This window comes from Bos indicus, chromosome 3 (assembly GCF_029378745.1).
Source record: "Bos indicus isolate NIAB-ARS_2022 breed Sahiwal x Tharparkar chromosome 3, NIAB-ARS_B.indTharparkar_mat_pri_1.0, whole genome shotgun sequence".
Classification (NCBI taxonomy): domain Eukaryota; kingdom Metazoa; phylum Chordata; class Mammalia; order Artiodactyla; family Bovidae; genus Bos; species Bos indicus.
The window spans coordinates 53,970,497-53,990,428 of NC_091762.1; the positions used below are offsets into that span (position 1 = coordinate 53,970,497).

The following is a 19,932-nucleotide window of genomic DNA, read 5'->3' on the forward strand; positions in this document are numbered from 1 at the left end:
TTTCTAAGGTTGTTCACCACAACTACATAACAACATTTATATTAAAGGGGAGGAGTTTCTGCATTTCCTTTTTCACTGAAGGAAATATTTTCAACATTTTAAAAATGTTGGTAGTAATGTACATCAGTTAAATTATAAATGACCAATCCAAGCAAGCTGACCATGGAAGATTATCGTCCTTACTTAAAAAATCCTTGCCTAATGATAAATAACTGTCAGGTATGTGAAAGAATACAATTTAGGGTTCTGCTGGAGGCAAGGGGAAATTTTGAAAATAATAGTCCATGACAATGCACTTATGTGAGCTTATACTCCAGAGAAGAGTTTTCTATACAACGAAATACTTGACCAATGCAGAAGGCAGCTGGTATTAAAATAACTAGCAGAGATTCCTTGATACACATACAATGTATACAATGAAAACAAAAATAAAGACCCTGTACAGATGTAAACAAGCTAAAAAATGACCTTGGCAAAGTATCTTCATCGATTTAAAAAATACCAAAAGCATGCAACCTAAAATTCCCTTCCTTCCACAAGAATTTACCAAAAAACCAAAACAAACAAGCAAGCAAGCAAACAAACAAAAAAACCAAACAAAAACAGGTGGAACCATCTGTCTCTGTCAGTAGAAAACAATAATAGATACATTAGGTTCCAGGACAAATAAATCTTTAAAATACTAATATTGAAAAAATACAATTAAATTTTTATTAAAAAATACATACTCCTTACTCATTCTTTGTGTACATTTTGTTTTGTGCGAAAAAGAAGAAAAATAATAATAAAGTAGGAAAGGCATTAAGACTACCTAATTATTTATACTGTATTTGGTAGAAGCATGTTTCAGTCAAACGTTAAACAAAAATAAGTTATTCAGTTTTCATTTGCTCCCGGACATCAGAAGGCAGGGTTTCAAACAGAGCGTCTTCTACAACTAAACCAGCTCGCTTCAAAGCCCGACAGTCACCCAGTTCAGGAGGGAGGATTTCAAAGTGATTGCCTTTAACATCTAAATAGGAAAGAAATAACAAATTTCCAATTTTGGGGGAAAGTACTGATAGGCTGTTTTTCCCAATCTTCAGAGTTTTGAGTTTCTTACAGAAGTAGAGTTCATCTGGAAGGCTCTCCACTTTGTTACAAGTGATGGAAAAATACTGTAAACTTTGTAGAACTCCGATCTCAGGTGGGATAAATCGAATGTCATTGTAGGACAAGTCCAGGTAACGGATTTTGTTGCATAGGAAGAGGTGGGAAGGCAGCACCTCGATTTTATTGTGACTGAAGGACAGACGCTCCAGGCTGGTGAGTTTCTTGATATGCTCTGGGATGTAGGTGATGCTGTTATGCCAGAGTTTCAACACTGTCAGCTTTCTCAAGTGCTGGAAGCTAACGATCTCTTCTATGGATTTCAGATTATTTTCCTTGAGGTCCAATTCCTGGAGGCTGAGCAGGCTGAATACGGCGTGAGGGATGCGCTCCAGGTCACAGTGGACCAGCTCCAGCTCTGTCAGGTTGGTCATCTTCTTCAGGTTGTTGAGCATCACCAGCTTGGTGCCATCGTTGTGTATGCACATCTTCTGGAGATGGCTGGAAACATCAACCACTGCCTGTGGGATTTTGGAAACATTGCTTTTGATCGAGAGAATTTTAAGGCTTTTGAGATCCCGCAGAGACTCAAGGGTGACATTTCTGGAAATATCGTGACTTAGAGAGCCAACCAGGTAGAGTTCCTCCAGGTTCCGGAGGCCATACATCCAGGGGGGCAGCTCCCTCATGTCATCAAACTTGACGCTCAAGACCTTGAGATTCTCCTTCAGGAAAGACAATGCTGCGCTATGGATTTTGACTGAGCACTGGTGTAGAGAAAGCTCCTGGAGATTGTCTAGCTGCGCGATTGTGGCTGGTATCATGACGTTCTTAATGATTTCAAGTTTTAGGGACTGCAACTCTGTGATTTCAAAAACAGTGTCTGGAAGGCCAGAGAGCATGATGAGAGGCAGTTCTAAGCGGTTATGGGCATTTGTCTGCAGCTTCTGCCTCAGTTTATCTGGAGTCCACTCATTATTTAAGTTCAGCTGCTTTAATTTGTTTTCACTCACTTCAGATAGGAACACTGCGAATCTCTTGGAATACAGAGGGTCATACTGATCTATCATATGAAGCATAAAAGCAAAGTCATTTTTCACGTCTGGAATATCATCAATTCCAGTCTCCTGCCTGACATACTCAAAAGAGTACTCCTTCAGAGAACGGTAGAACAGCCAGTACAACGTATAAAGGCACGTCAATCCGTAGATACTTACAAAGCACAGGTAGCAAAAGGAGAGTTTTGAAAACAAGTGTGCCATGGTATGATTGCAAGAAAAGTTTTTATATCCAGTCATGTCCTGAATGTCAACATTACAGTCCACTGTAAATTGGACTTTGGAAACCAGGGCACTATTATATGCAATGATGATTAGGAATTTTATGACCTTAAGTACAGTCTGACGAACATACATGGCATATAGTATATCACCTTCTTCTACGTGCAGCCGGAACTTCTTCACCTTCTCAAATAAAGCTTTTGCCTGCTCACCCTCCTTCTTATCCAGAGCCCCTGCAGTGGATTTGTCAACCACAAACTTCTCAGGAATTGACTTTAAAGACTGAGAATTGACCAGACTGCCTTCTGGACCAGACTGGGTGGTGTTGGACCTGCTCATGTTGTTCTTCCTGTTGTCCTTCTCTTCTGAGTCCTCCCCAGACACTTCAGATAAGGCTCGTGTGGTCCAGGGAGAGTCAAAACACTTCCCCAGGATTGAGATGAAATGTTCTATTTTGGAGCTGGAGCCAGGGAACTTGAACCAAAAGTTGCTGCAGAGCATGAAGACCAGGGTATGAATGAGGACTAGGTATGGGAAATACTTGGCGTACCAGTGGAGGGCTCGCTCATAGCACATCTGGTTAATAAAGCTGTACTGCTGAAGGTCCAAATCTGTCTTCAGCCCTTTCATTTCCACAGTGACCGGGTTAGAAGGAGATGGTTTGGGTGGAGGCAGTGGGGTGGTACTGGCCACTGCTTGAGAGACATTTGAAACAGAAGACTGGTTCTGAGAAGGCTGTACTCTTTTCGGAAGGCAGATTATCTTGTCTTGCATGACCTGAAACACAGAAATAATATTTCCAAATTATATTACTCAAAGAGCTTTCATAATGTCATTAGTGAGAAGGAAAGCAGCAGTAACATCCAATAAACGTCCATTTCCTTTGCCTGGAGAATACAATGTTCAATTCCAGCACGAGATTTTTATTCTTAGCCCACAGGTTAGAAAAATGAAATGCTTATCTTTGTTTGCCACATCTAACTCATGACACAAAATGGAGCAGTTTTGTCAGCACACAGAACAGTGCATGACAAATATTTGAAGAACATTTCACGTATTTTAAAAAAGTTTGCATTTCTTCTTTCACTGAAGCCTTTGGGGAATCAGTCATTGGTCTCGGAAGTACATCCTCTTATCAGATTCAGTCTTGAACTGGATGGCTCCCAACATTATATTAGTTTCTGTACGAGAAATAAAAGGATTAAAAGGAGGAAATATGGGAGAAATTCCTGTCTTTATCATTTCCTCTTTTCTTTCTACCCATATCCTAGTCATGCATAGATGAATATGTCTAGTTTTAATAAAATGGGAATTTACTATGCTTTTTTAAAAGCTATTTATCCAGAGAGAGATGAAAGACTATAGAAATGTTTGATAGTAAAATAGTTATGTCTAAACTTGCTGCTTTTCACACAAAATATCACATTAACTTCTATTCCCCTACTAATGCTTCAGTTTGTTGAAAATCATATTAAGCCCTACTAAGTCCTGCAGTCTCATAAGATTGCAATTTCAGTAAGAGAGAACACTTTCTTCCCAAAGATGAAATAGGATGAGGCAAACTACACTTTGAATCAACCTGGAGGAATCATCTTCAGGAAGAAGTACACAAAGTGTACACTGAGTCTATTACAAAGTGGACTGTTATGGCACGAGGAATATGACCACAAGTTGGTGACGTGGGAGATACACGCCCTTAGAGAGAAGTGTTGTACAAGGTTTGACAATGCAGTGGAGCGTCCAGCCCTTAGTTGAGTATCTGATATAGGAGACCACCAGTATATATTTGCTGAGAAAGTGGATGAGTCTAGAACTGACACGGATGCTAGCCCTTCCAACTCAGAGTTGCATAGTTCTGGGCGTGGATCTTTCCTAGGGATAAAGTTAAGGACAGTGATTACAGTGATGGCAGCAACAAACTTTCTGTTGTGTTTAATATGCAATTCTATTCCAAAAATGTCAAAGATATTACTTATTTCAGTTGTCACCTTAAACTAACACAGTATTATAAAGTTTAAAAATAAAATAAAATTTGAAAATAAATAAATAAATAAATTCAGCTTGGGGAAAAAAAAAATTGTCACCTTAACCTGATGAGGCAGATTACTCTTTTTACCCCAGTTTCACAGATGAGGAGACGAAAGCACAGAAAGGTTAGGCAACTTGCTTAATGTCATCTAGCTCAGGCCACCTGGACCCAGAACCCACATTCTTATTTTATTTTACTGAGTTTCTAGGATTAAATAAAAAAGATCTCAATTTTACTTCATCCTAAGTAACAAATTACCTTTTAAAGTTATACATGTTTTAGGGGAAAAGCTTATCTCTTCCCATATCCTATGTGGATAACAATGAAAGAATGAGGTTAGGGGGAAGAGAGGAAGTTTTGTTTATAAAGATATATAAACGCCCTGTAGACTAGAAGATACACCAGGGGCTACCATTTACTATGGAAATCAGAAGAAGGCAGGGAAGAAAAACAAATGTGACTGCATTCAGAGGGTTCCATGACTACAGTGGTGTGAGAATGTTTGAGAATGTCTTCAAACAAACATTTTAATCACTTACCTGTATCAGAGAAAAAAAGTGTTAAACACGTCCATATTTGTGTGCATATATATGTCTATGGGCTTCTCTGGTGGCTTGGCTGGTAAAGAATCTGCCTGCAGTGAGGGAGACCTGTGTTCGATCCCTGGGTTGGGAACATCCCCTGGAGAAGGGAAAAGCTACCCACTCCAGTATTCTGGCCTGGAGAATTCCATGGACTGTATAGTCCATGGGGTTACAAAGAATTGGACACAACTGAGTGGCTTTCACTCACTCACATATGCCTATTTATAATTATAACCATAAAGTATTGCCAATCCATCAGCCAAATATTAGAAAGCTTATTTTTCCTTTAGGTTTAAAATAAACATAAAGTTTTCATTTTAATCTCATATTTCAATAGGGCATCCTTTATATTTCTTGGGGTCAAGCACTGTACCATGGAAACCCCTGGAACAGAAAATAGTAGGAGAAAGCCTAGACAGATGTTAGAGTCTACCCTGCAGAAATATCAAACAGAAAAAGAAATTCAGTGGCTGGGGTCATGTTCTAGCTGTTTTCCCAACTGTAGTCTCATTTAATGCTCCAATTATCTGTGAAGCTTCAATTATCTGGAGAAGGAAATGGCAACCCACTCCAGTATTCTTGCCTGGAAAATCCCATGTACAGAGGAGCCTGGCGGGCTACAGTTGATGAAGTTGCAAAGAGTTGGACACAACTGAGCGACTGAACACACCTGTGAAGCAGGCAAAAGGTGGGGGCTAGAGACCAGTATGGACAGAAATGCTTCCCCAGCACCTTCTCCAAGAGTGACACCTTTGAGCTAGGATGTTAATGCCGTGCTGTGCTCAGTCATGTCTGATTTTTTGTGACCCCATGGACTACAGGCCACCAGTCTCCTCTGTGTATAGAATTTTTCCGGTAAGTATACTGGAGTTGGTTGCCATTTCTTTCTCCAAGTATGTTAATATGACATTGTTAATGATGTGATGAAAACATAGACGCATTGGTGTAAAGCAAGATCAGCCAGAAGGTAAAAAGGCAGGTAGGTACCTTTTGGAGGTTCTAAGTCCCTGCCAAACACCCAGATGGTCCCAGTACTGCCTCCTGCCCTGCCCTTCTCCAGACTCACTCCTCATGGGGGCAGATGATTAACCTCCAGAGCCTGGCTGCTGCAGAGGGTTTCAGGTTATGCCAGGCACCAGGGTGTCCAGCTGAGGGGCAAGTGTGGCCTGAAATCCTGCTTGTGTCTCCCTGGCTCAGTTGTGTGCCCTCCTGGGATACCTCTTTATATTCAGGACAAACGCACTTGATTGGCTAGCATCTGCCATGCTACAGAAGTAGGTCATTTTCTCCGCATTCTACAGAAGAACCCAACTAAGCTTCAGCGAACTTCAACAGCTTGCCAACCTTCATACAGCAATGAAACAGCACCACTTCAGACAGTCTGCTCGTTTCTCCAAACTTCTGCTACGATGGCTTTAAGAGAACGGCCCAACGTAGGAAGGTAATATATAGATGAACTCTGGAAGTTCCTCTCAGCTTTCCGATGTCATATTTCTTTCAATCTTTCAAGATGTCATTTTAAAATGTGCTTATTTAAATCCCAGGAAGGTAAAGACAGTGATATCCTTTCCAGAAGCTGTTAACTAGTCAGAAATGAGCAGAGAGTAGAAAAAGATGCTGGAATTTAGTCCAAATAGCTAAGCAAAATAGCTGCTCATACTGCTAAGAGGACACATCACAAGAAGACTCCAGCAGGGATACAGCTTGGAGTTGAATTCCCAAAGATGTGATGGCAGGTTGTCTATCTGGCACTATGAGAAGGAAGAGGGCAGGCTGCCGAGCCCAAGAGAAAAGACGGTGGGGATTTAAACAGTGCAGTAGCCATAGAAGAGAGGAAGGAAGTTACTTTCTATGATTACTGTAAACACTCCAACACTGAGAAGAACTGGGAAAAGCATCAATGTTTTCAAAGGTACAGTAAAAGAAAGAGAAGACAGAAAGGCTTCCTTTAAAAAAGAAAAGAGTAAGGGGTGTTTTGTGGGATATTTGTAAACAGCAGCTTGTAAGAACTTAAAAGATTTTGTTTCAACTTTTCTGCTCTTTTGAGTAGCTTGCCCAATTAAACCTATATCTCACTTCTCTTTACCTAATCCAGAAATTTAAAGATTAGAGTACAAAATAAGCCTTAAAGAATAGCTGCAATTTTTTTTTCCCCAAAGAATAATGGTAGGGTTCCAGGCTGCAGTGCAAGACTAAGGAAGAGTGCTTAGGGTAAGAGCAGGAAGAAAGCCCCACCACCATATCCTGTTCTGCAGAACATCAAGGCTCAGACCATCACCACCAGCTTGTACCATACATGTGTCACACAGATGAGAAATGCAATGCCTTTCTTCTAGGGACAACTCTCAGACTGCCTTTGGAGGAAAAAAGCGTCGAGACTAGAGCTACACCTACAAAGTGTGTTTATTTAGGGGAAGGGTGAGAAAGAGGGGAAAGAAACGGGGTCAAGGGGTAGAGAAAAAATTTAAAAAGCAAGATAAACAGGAGAATCTGATCCATGATATATCAAGGTAAGAAAGTTACTACTCTAAGAACAGATTTGAGAATAAAAATAATTATTATTTTTTGGCTGTGCAGCACAGCATCTTAGTTCCTCAGCCAGAACCCAAACCCATTTGCTCTGCAGTGGGAAGCCCCAAGTCTTAACCACTGGACCACCAGGGTAATTCTGAGAATAATTCTTGAATGAAATCATCTAAGTTAAAGCAAATACCTAAGTTAGTTTCAGAATAAGGAAAAGCTGTACATAGAAGGGCATGAGTCACTGAGGGCAAAAGTGAGGTGAAACCAGCAACAAAGATGGCTAAACCGCCCACGCTATAGTGGGATGAACGGGGTTGGAGGGAGGGGGAGGTGAACCAGTAGAGGAGGGGTAGAATCGAAGGAAACAGGACAAGCAATGTGGTAGGAGGCTGCACTGCATACTCATTATTTCCATTTGGAGATGGAAATACCTTTCACTCTTCCCTAAACCTTTGGTAAAATCTGCTAAACACACACACACCTCTGTATTATGAATGAACTGTAGAAATCACAGGCAAAAGACTAAATAATTTAATGCTTAGATCAAAACTGAACAGACAAGGAGATTTTGCCTGGGATGCTAAAAATCTATAATCTAAATTGTTTCCATGGAAGAAGGAACTGGGACTATGAGAACCTAATTCTTCCAGGAGTCTGTTAGAATACAGAGAGCTCATGGACTGGAATTTGATACAATATCCTCTATATCCTATGGAGCAGCTGACATCCAGGTAACAAAGTATATAAAATGCTCTTCAAGACTTTACAACTAAAGTTCCTAGAGGAATAAAAAATATACATGTAAAATCATTCCATGACTGTTCTAATACGTGGATAATATTTCTGGAAAAGAAACACAAAGGTTGCAGTGGTTGGAGAAATGGGCTCACTAAGAGCCAAATACATGAATTCCCATTTGCAAATTATTTTCAGATAACACAACAGCTGTTTTCGGAAAAAAATTGTAGGGTCAATGAAATAAACTGCATTTCCTGATTTTGCTTTCTACACGGTGTGTTTTTAAGAGAAACAAAGTAAAATTCAAACTTCCTTAAAAAACTGAAGCAACCTATCTAAACTATATCCTGGAATGCTGCTCTGAGCTAGAAAAAGAAATCGAATATTTAAAATCATAATTGCCAAATTTATACCAGCAAAGAGATACATTTTTATGTGGAATATGTACACACTTGATGGCAACCCAATTCAGTACTCTTGCCTGGAAAATCCCATGGATGGAGGAGCCTGGTGGGCTGCAGTCCATAGGGTCGCTAAGAGTTGGGACACGACTGAGCAACTTCACTTTCACTTTTCACTTTCATGCATTGGAGAAGGAAATGGCAACCCACTCCAGTGTTCTTGCCTGGAGAATCCCAGGGACAGGGGAGCCTGGTGGGCTGCCGTCTATGGGGTCGCACAGAGTCAGACACGACTGAAGCGATTTAGCAGCAGCAGCAGCAGATCACATATTGAAATATCTTGCATGGTCAATGTAAATTAGGACCTTTTAATAGTAACTTTCACAATTTTAAATTATTAATGTCCACCTACATCTTTGATTGTATTTTTGATGATGGTTATTTGATTCTCAGTCCCTTTGCTAGAATCATAAACTCCATCATTACAATGTAAAAAAGTAAGATCTGCTTAACTGAGGCAGTTTCCAGAAAAGCAGCGCAGTGAGAAGCAGCAGGGACCAGTGGTAAGCTACTGAAGCAGTTCAACATGTGCATGAATGAGACACCAAAGGGCTGAGATTCAAACTCAATCAAACAAAGCCACTCAGCTTCAGAGAAACCGCTTGATATAACAAAGACAGGGAAACATACATAAGGGCCAGCTTATCTTTTACATGCAGGAGACATAAAAGACATTGACGGGGGAGGTGTGGGACGTGTAGAACACAAGTGCTAACTAGTTTTGAGTGTGCCTCAGGAAAAGTCACTCCTAGTGAAGGACCTGCTGTACGTCAGACATCACGCCAGAGATACCAAGAGCAATGCACCCTTCAAGGTCCTGAACAGGAGATAGGTGACTAAATCAGTAATGAGTGTTGTAAGTGCTCAAATTCATGCTTGTCTTTCACAATGAACTTTATAATCAACTTTATAGTCTAGATCCAAAAAAAAAAAAAATCACCTTGGTGGTATTTTTATTGGGATTATATTACATTTATAAACTAAGAAGCACTGACATCTTTATGGTGTTGATTCTTCCTCTCCATGTGTGTGTTTCCACTTGGCTTAATCTAATTTTCTATCTCCCAGGAGTGTTTCATATCTTTCCTCAAATAGATTTTGGGCATTTATTAAGTTATGCCTAAATATTTTATTTTTTGCTATTATAAATCTTCTTTTAAAAGATGCATATTTAGCATAGAGGGGAGCATACTCCCTTCACCTTTCCCACTCCCCTGCCATTCCTTAGGAAGCCTGATAAGTTTGGTGGGTATTCTATATCTGTGTATTGACATAGACATGACCTCTCAGGTGGTGCTAGTGGTAAAGAATCCTCCTCCCAACGCAGGAGATGTTAAGAGACATGGCTTCGAACCCTCGGTCAAGAAGATCTACTGGAGAAGGAAATGGCAACCCCCTCTCGTATTCTTGCCTCCTATGGACAGAGGAGTCCGGCAAGCTACAGTTCATGGGGTCGCAGAGTCGGACATGAGTGAAGCGACTTTGCATACACGACATATAAACACGTGGGATCTTACTACATGCATTGTTCTTGCCCCTTAAAATTTTCACTTTCATAGTATGTCTTACCGGAGAAGGCAATGGCACCCCACTCCAGTACTCTTGCCTGGAAAATCCCATGGACAGAGGAGCCTGGTAGGCTGCAGTTCACTGGGTCGCTAAGAGTCAGACACGACTGAGTGACTTCCCTTTCACTTTTCACTTACATGCATTGGAGAAGGAAATGGCAACCCACTCCAGTGTTCTTGCCTGGAGAATCCCAGGGACGGGGGAGCCTGGTGGGCTGCCGTCTGCGGGGTCGCATAGAGTCGGACACGACTGCAGTGACTTAGCAGCAGCAGCAGCAACAGCAGCAGCAGTATGTCTTACAGACCCTAACACACCCACATATAGAGATTTACTTCATTCTAAGGTCTATATTACTATATGATATAGATGTACTATAATTTATTAAAAATATTCCAATGATGATTGCATTCAGGCAAGTTTTAATTTAAAAACAGTGCCAGTCTCAAAAACTACATAGTGCCTGATTTTACATGACATTCTGTAAACCAGGTCAGAGAACAGATCAGTGGTTGCCAGAGGTTCACTGCAAAGGTTCAGGACCCGGGGATTCCTCGGGGTTTTGAGATTCTTTTGTATCCTGTGTGGTGTTACAAGAATTTATGTGTGTTCTAAAATTTAAAAATACACCTTGTTTTGATAAAGAGTGCATTTTGAAAATGGAAGGTCTAAATACTATCTAATATTATCAGAGCTTCATCAGCTTTTTCCTGTTTTTTAATATCCTTCTTTAATCTCTATTTAGAAACTTTGTGTTTTGTTATTTCCTTAGGTGTCTGTTTTATGGACTTTTAAAAAAATCCAAACTAATCACCTCTTTCTTCTTACAAATGAATTTAATCCATTGCAATGTTGTGGCTCACCTCACTCATATTTGGATATTTAGTGATATTTGGATTCATGTCCATGTTTTTATTTTTATATATACCACTTCTTCCTCCTTCCTGCTTTCTGTTGCTCTGATAACATTGTACACATCTCCTATTTCCATCCTGCCTCAGCTGGTTGGGAATGTGTACACTAAATTTCTGTAGTTAAGGTTACATATAATTTCTTAGAATGTATACACTTAAAAAAAAAAACAAACTCCAGTACTTTGGCCACCTCATGGGAAGAGTTGTTGACTCACTGGAAAAGACTCTGATGTTGGGAGGGATTGGGGGCAGGAGGAGAAGGGGACAACAGAGGATGAGATGGCTGGATGGCATCACCGACTCGATGGACGTGAGTCTGAGTGAACTCCAGGAGTTGGTGATGGACAGGGAGGGCCGGCGTGCTGCGATTCATGGGGTTGCAGAGTCGGATATTACTGAGCAACTGAACTGAACTGAACTGATACACTTAAAGCTTTTCAGAATCCTTACCTCCTCTTCCAAGCATGTTTTAACTACCCACCGAACTATCCTGTTGTGTTGTTCCTAGAGTCTGTTTTAGCTCTCCTTTGAAAAAAATAATCTATAGTTCATTGTGATTATCTACATATTTATTAAATCATGTGCTCACCCACTGTCTCAGATCCTTTATCTTCCCCTGAGTTCCTTTGCTATGGGTTGAAGTGTATCCCTTAATAGTTCTTTTAATAAGGGCCTGTAGATAGAAAATTCATATGCCTCATACATCTGAACATGTCTATATTGCTTTCACTCTTGAATAATACTTTGTAAATTATAAAATTCTGCTGACAGTAATTTCCTTTCAGCACTTAAACATATTATTCCATTTTATTCTGGCCTCTTTTGCTGATGAGAAGTCTGCTGTCAGCTTACATTTGTTCTCTGAGGAGCAATCTCTCTTTCTCTAGGGTAGCTTTGAAGATTTTATCTTTAATAAAAGATCTTTTACATTTTCACCTTAATTTTAAATGTATGTAGATGAACACTGCTCAATATTTGTAGCCAAGGACTTGACTTTCTTCAATTTTGGAAAACTTCAGGTAAATCTCTTTAAATAATTGCTTCAAAAATTGCTTCACCATTTCTTCCATTTTTCCCTGCAATTCCTATTAGATATATGTTAGAGTCTCTCAGTTCCATGGGTGTGTGTGCACTTTTTAATTCTCATCTCTCTCTGTGCTGGGCTCTGGGTAACTCAGAATTCTAATTCATTACTTCTTCTTGCAACTGAGTACAGTGTTATTCTTCTGCCTGTTGATATTTTAAATTTCAGTGGTTTTTTTATTTCTGATCTTATGACATATCTACTGACTTTTTAATGTTTTGTCTTTATCTCCTTGACCACTCTGAATCTATTTTTTCTGCTTTTTATTTAATTTTTTTACACTTTAGAAAATATATTTTAACTTCATTATTGTTGCAAAGCTTAGTTTCCTCTAGAGTGGAGTGAATCAATATTCCGACTGTCAATTTTGCTGAGAGACTTTCTTAGCATAGCTGTCTTCATGCGTTCTGGGCGGTAGGCTCATTCTGAGGAGACTGTTTTTCTCTCGTGAGCTCTTCTGTGGTTTCCTGCACCCAGCCTCCCAGTCCACCATTAGGACCTGTCATGATGTTTCGCTGCTCCGCTGTGATGTCAGGATCTCACAATTCCAGGCGGGCTGACTCAGTTCCTGGTTGGGAGGCACCCCAGATGCATGGTTTCCTCTGAAGCACCAGCTCTAGCGGTCAGTTCTTCGCCATTCTTTTTAGCTTCCTTTTGGAAATGAGGGCCTTTGGCTACAGTGACCGGACTCCAGTCTCTTATCTTGCTTGGTGCATTTTTAGTTCCTTTACTGGCAGGAGCTGAACTCCTGGCTGCTACTGCCTACATTTGGATGGGAGCCCGGCTATTGCCTCAGCCCCACTCAGTATTCTATTTGTGCTCCATAGAACCATTTATCTTGCTTTTAAGTCCATGTATGTGTTTTTAGTATCTCTCTTTATCATGGCTTTATCATGGCTATGCACATTGAACAGAGTGTTTTCAAGAATAACTCTTGCTTTACTATCTTTTCAGAAGAGAGAGGCAGTGTGTTGAAATTAAAAAAAATAGTCTTATGACTATCATGAGCTTCCCTAATGGCTCAGTGGGTAAAGAATCCACCTGCAATGCAGGAAACAGAGGAGATGGGTTCAATTCCCGGGTCAGGAAGATTCCCCGGAGAAGGAAATGGCAACCCATGCCAGTATTCTTGCCTGGGAAATCCCATAGACAGAGGAGTGGTGTGGGTTACAATCCAAAGGGTTGCAAAGAGTTGGAAATGACTGATGAGCAAGCTACCATTATGAATAAACAATATTGCTTGGGTAGTGCCAAACAAGGTAAACTTACAATGTCAAATGCTTCTCCCACCAAGAAAAGTCTGGATTTCTTTATATACATCTCCCCTTAACAGCATATGAGAGGTCTTATTTTCCTACAATTTTGACAATTAAGTCCAGTACTCTTTTTCTATGAATTATAACTCCTAAATCATTTTTTCTGGTTTAGACTTTAAATCATAGCTACGACTGTATTATCACTGAAAGAAGTGAGAAAACTTGCTGCATATGATAAATCAGCAGTCATCATTCCAGTATGCTAATGTGTCACTCAGGTATATTCTTTAGATAGTGGCCTGTTCTTTTAAAAGATGATGCTGTAACTTGGTTATGGCAAGTTGGACATGGGCAGGTAGACTGGAGTCATGAAGTGACAGGTGGGCCAACAGGAAGATGATTAACTTTATCCCTTACTTTCCCTCCACTCTCCAGATACAACTGGTTCCAGAGGGTTGGACTCTGAAGACCAACCAGATTTGTCCCCAGTCTGATAGAACAAGTTATCTCTGCTGATCTAAGAATGATCTAGTAAGAAACAGATCCCAAAGATCTATTCCCCGGGGCTTATTCAGAGATACTAAGGACAGGCTATCCTTTATTAACTAAAACTTACTGAAGATCTACTTTATGCTAACCATCATAGGAAAATCAAGGAGGCATAACCAACATTCCCTGTTCTAAAAGCACTTACATTCTTGTTGGAGAAACATAAACAGGCACATGAAAAGCCAAACAAGGGTGCACACAATGTTGTATATACATCGAGTGAATGGTGTTGTAAGTGCAACAAGCTAAGGCTTGCAGTGAGCAGAGAAGGATTCATGGAGTAGGAGCAACTTCATTGGAGCCTCAAAACTGCTGGACCTGGATAGGTTTGGAGGGGGAGGATAAGGTCAGAACCCTGCGGGATCCAGAGATAGGAGGCAAAGGACTGCATTTGCAAAGAACAAGGGATAAGGTTAAAAAGATGGGAACTTCCCTGGCAGTCCAGTGGTTAGGACTCTGTGCTTCTACTGCAGGGGGCAGGGGTTCAGTCCCTGGCTGGGGAACTAGGATCTCACATGCCTGTGTAACATGGCCAAAAATAAATAAATTAATTAATTAATTAAGATTTTTTAAAAAAAGATTAAAAAGACAGACTGTCACCATCCTTTCTGAGGTAGACCCATTTCTCCTGGGAAAAAATGATGGCGATACAAGGGAAGGGAATTAACTTTCATGTCACTAAGTTATCAGTTAATGTACAAACTGCATTAATTATATTCTCTCAGAAACACGCTAGGAGACAAAAGCATCTATCCTCAAGAGACATAAGGTTTACCCTCATCAGTGACAGGATTAACTCAGAATGCCAGAATTTGTTTCAAGGCTCACTACTGAGAATATTTTAAGTACCAAAAATCTTACTGAGAAACAAAAGGGACTGAAAAAGGCATGGAAGATGGTTCTAAAAGGGTAAAGATTTAAATGCTTTAATTCTCAGCAAATGTCTTATTCGTAAAGCTTGCTAGTCTCCAAGCCCAATACATGTGTACTTGGGGGCAATAACCATGGGGAACAAAAATAGACACGCAGGAGCCACCACACACACTGCATCACTCTCACCAACACAAACAAGTCCTTGTCTCCAGGGGAAATGGAAAAGCAAAACTGCAAGGGTGGGGCATCATTTCCTGCCTGCTATGCACATGGTATCTTCCTTATTTAATGATGATGTTTAAAACTTATGTGATGGTCAGGAAATAACACCCTGTGTATGGAGGAAGTTTAGACCCAGAGTGTAAAGAGAGCAAGAAAGAACAGTATAAAGAAAATTGCCAAATTTTAAGATGTCTATTAATAAACATAAGGACTGAGTAAAAAGTCTGTTTTTATTGGTTGCTTATTTCCTCAAGAGCAATAGGAAAAGGAGAAAAAAAAAATCATACCCTGGCACCTCTGAGGCATGGAATCAATGTCCTTGGGAAAAAAAATCTAAGGGATTGGAGGGATGAACTGATTAACACTTAGACTTTTGAATTAATGAATTCTCTTGGTGGTAAGGTACAGCAATAATACACATGCTGTAGGATTCATCTGTACATGATTAAAAACCGGACGTCAAGCAGATCTTCTCTAGTGAAGTGTCATCAAAAATTTCTCTGAGGAACATCAAATGCCACTAGTCTGGTGTAAGAATCAAGCACTGAAAAGGTTAATGCATAATTACCTGGGTCACTACTGTATAGAACAAAAGTATACAGTTAACGGGAGCAGGTTTTTAAGTCTGGATTTCCCCTCTATTGTAGCACCTATGGAAACATAGTCTGATTTTCTATTATCAGTGTACCTTCTAGACCAGTAAAGATATAGAGAAGCTCCATCCTTATTGACATTGCTTGGTACAAAGTAAGTGCGCAATAAATATGAGGTGAATAAATCAACACTGTGCCCCCTCCCCAAAGGAAAACAAAGTGCAACACTGGCAAGTACACACATGGATAAAGTCAGATGCCAGTGAACATGGGGAAACCGGCCTTCTGGCTCTCTTCCTCTGAGATGAAACAGCTCATTTCATACAACCTCCAAACTGCCAAGTGATGTCAGCCTAGTGATGCCTAAAGCTGGAGCAAAGTGCTGACTCATTGAAGATACAGAAAGAGAGTGCCAGATTTGAGAGGCACTACTCATTCATTTAAATCCCAAGTAAAAGGAAAAACCAACACACCTACATTACGATCCTATCTGCGTTTTGATATCTCGCTTTAATAAAAGCAATTCTCCTACCACTATGAATATACATACACTGACTTCTCGAGGTAAGGATGACTATACATACTGTGAATGTTAATTTTTTTTAACCCTGGTTAGCCTGAGACATTCTAGTCATCAAGAATGTTTTCATTTCCTACATCTTGAATTTTAGTTGTATCTACATTGTTTTCATCCCTTTTCTTTTGAGGAAAGCTTCTTTAGGACACACAAAGAAAAGAAAAATGAGGAAGTGGATAAAATTAAACACTTTTCTTTTTGCTTCATGGCATTTTCAGATAAGCCAAGTGAGTCAGCCAGTTCAGTTGCACAGTCGTGTCTGACTCTTTGCAACCCCATGAACCACAGCATGCCAGGCCTCCCTGTCCACCATCAACTCCCGGAGTCCACCCAAACCCATGCCCACTGAGTCAGTGATGCCATCCAACTATCTCATCCTCTGTCGTCCCCTTCTCCTCCTGCCCTCAATCTTTCCCAGCATCAGGGTCTTTTCCAATGAGTCAGCTCTTTGCATCAGGTGGCCAAAGTATTGGAGTTTCAGCTTCAACATTAGTCCTACCAATGAACACCCAGGACTGATCTCCTTTAGGATGGACTTGTTGGATCTCCTTGCAGTCCAAGGGACTCTCAAGAGTCTTTTCCAACACTACAGTTCAAAAGCATCAATTCTTCAGCGCTCAGCTTTCTTTATAGTTCAAATCTCACATCCATACATGACCACTGTAAAAACCATAGCCTTGACTAGATGGACCTTTGTTGACAGAGTAATGTCTCTGCTTTTTAATGTGCTGTCTAGGTTGGTCATAACTTTCCTTCCAAGGAGTAAGTGTCTTTTAATTTTATGGCTGCAATCACCATCTGCAGTGATTTTGGAGCCCAGAAAAATAAAGTCAGCCACTGTTTCTCCCACCTATTTGCCATGAAGTGATGGGACCGGATGCCGTGATCTTAGTTTTCTGAATGTTGAGCTTCAAGCCAACTTTTTCACTCTCCTCTTTCACTTTCATCAAGAGTACAAATGTACAAAGCTGTACAAAAAAGTTCATGACCCAGATAATCACGATGGTGTGATCACTCACCTAGAGTCAGACATCCTGGAATGTGAAGTCAAATGGGCCTTAGGAAGCATCACTATGAACAAAGCTAGTGGAGGTGATGGAATTCCAGTTGAGCTGTTTGAAATCCTGAAAGATGATGCTGTGAAAGTGCTGTACTCAATATGCCAGCAAATTTGGAAAACTCAGCAGTGTTTTACAGGACTGGAAAAGGGCAGTTTTCATTCCAATCCCAAAGAAAGGCAATGTGAAAGAATGCTCAAACTACCTCACAATTGCACTCATCTCACATGCTAGTAAAGTAATACTTAAAATTCTCCAAGCCAGGCTACAGCAATATGTAAACCATGAACTTCCAGATGTTCAAGCTGGTTTTAGAAAAGGCAGAGGAACCAGAGACCAAATTGCCAACATCCGCTGATCATCGAAAAACCAAGGGAATTCCAGAAAAATATCTATTTCTGCTTTATTAACTATGCCAAAGCCTTTGACTGTGTGGATCACAATAAACTGTGGAAAATTCTGAAAGAGATGGGAATACCAGACTACCTGACCTGCCTCTTGAGAAACCTGTATGCAGGTCAGGAAGCAACATTTAGAACTGGACATGGAACAACAGACTAGTTCCAAATAGGAAAAGGAGTACATCAAGGCTGCATATTGTCACTCTGCTTATTTAACTTATATGCAGAGTACATCATGAGAAACGCCGGGCTGGAGGAAGCACAAACTGGAATAAAGATTCCTGGGAGAAATATCAATAACCTCAGATAAGCCAAGTAGGTTAATGAATTATTTCATCCATCACGACTTAAGTGGAAAGCGTTCACTTCAAGGTCAAAACCATATGAGAAAACTCAGTGCATATACAAAAACTATGGATAAACAATAGGAACATACTGTTAGTGATTCATAACCAAGACAATTTGTTTCTGTTGCTTAGAATTTTGAAATATTTAAAATTATGCTCTTGAAATAATGAAGAAAAAGCTCTTTCTGAAGCAACACTCAGGGACTGAAATCTTAGTTCTGTTTTCAATTGACTTATCTCTGGACACCCTGTAGTTCACTGACAAATTTGTGAGCAGGAGTTAAGATAGAAACTGGAAGAGTCCCAGAGAAACATAAATCTTCTGGACTATTCACACCAATGTACAAACAGCCCAGAGATACAGAATTCTACCACTGGCACCAACCCAATAGACAAAGAACTACTAAAAGAATCTTTTAAAAAATGGTAATTTATTTCAGAAATTTTCTATAGTAATCAAAGAATAATTTGCTCTACTACTCAGCAAATGAATGATGTCAATTGCCAGGCTGTGGTTCAATCTATGTGAAAGAAAAGATGGTATCATTTACAGGAGAGAACAGCTGTTATCTTGCTGTGACATCACTAGGGTCTTCCCTGGTGGCTCAGATGGCAAAGATTCTGCTTGCAATGCGGGAGACCCAGGTTCAATCCCTGGGTAGGGAAGATCCCCTGGAGAAGGGAATAGCAACCCACTCCAGTATTTTTGCCTGGAGAATTTCACGGACAGAGGAGCTGGGAGACTACAGTTCATGGGGTCTCAAAGAGCTGGACATGCTTGAGCAATAAACACTTTAAATTACATGATATTACAGAAGGCTTGCAGGTAAGGCAAGAGTCATGCCAATCCTTAGTCATTTAGGTGTGATGGATGGTTGGAGAATTTTTTTTTTCCCAATCATTTTATGTTTTTTTGGAAGTTAAGCTATCTGGACTCCAGAAATACCATTAATTTGGTTCCACACATTCCAGGCGAATAGATCTTTTACCATATAAGGTGAATTTCAGCTGTGGATTTTTTTTTTCTTTTTTCCTAACTCATCTGATGGTTGATCTTTGGGCAGAACTCAAGACTCTACTTTATTCCTCCTTTTTTTCTTTCCAGGAGAAAGAGGGCTGGTAGAGATGGTAACATTAAAGGAAAAGGCATTGAACCTTGGTGCTTAAGGGGTTAGGGGGTTAAGGCTCTGAGTCTGAGCAGGGGCTCTCTTGGAATTAGTTTGTTTGGAGTCTCTCTTTAGAGCTTCTCATAGGAGTCATCACTCTGAAGTCTCTCTTATTCTGTGAAGTTGATATGATAGGTGGGTCTGGAGCTGCCCCCCTCTTAGAAGTGGATTATACCCTGGGAGGGCCTGGGGAGGATTGCTCAGAAGAGCTCCTCCTCACCCAGTCTCTTCTTTGCCCAGCTTCCCCTTTTCTTGCTCCAGGGAGACAGAGATTAAAGTACAGGGAAAGAGGATAAAGGAGGCTTCCTGTGCTCTCCCACCTGCTTCCGGTTTAGCCTTCAGTGTTTAGCCAAAGGAAGTCCTTGTGACTTATCTGAGTTCTGGCCCAGCTCACTGGGAGAGTGACAGTGAGGTCTGGGGCCACAACTTAGTTTTCATCAAATGTTCTTTTGTCTGTCTGTCCTTTGCCTATATAGCTCCTGCAGATCCTTTGGAAGAGGGAAGCAGACAGCTGTGAGAGGGAAGATCTGGGCATTTGGACCTTGATCTTAGACATCTTTCAATCTCTTTGCTAGAGACTCAACTAATCACACCTAAGACATCTAGAAATGTCAGATGAAGA

General features: G+C 40.4%; 1 protein-coding gene across 2 annotated transcripts in view; it reads right to left on the reverse strand.

Annotated features, from left to right (window-relative positions):
• Positions 1 to 688: 688 nt before the first annotated feature.
• LRRC8C (leucine rich repeat containing 8 VRAC subunit C) overlaps positions 689 to 19,932 on the reverse strand; it is a 92,881-nt gene continuing 73,637 nt past the window's right edge. For both annotated transcript variants that reach the window (XM_019957106.2, XM_070786163.1), the window contains exon 3: positions 689 to 3,146. In XM_019957106.2, the coding sequence (XP_019812665.2) occupies positions 873 to 3,146 (2,274 nt within the window). In that variant the 3' untranslated portion in view covers positions 689 to 872. The remainder of the gene's footprint in view (positions 3,147 to 19,932) is intronic.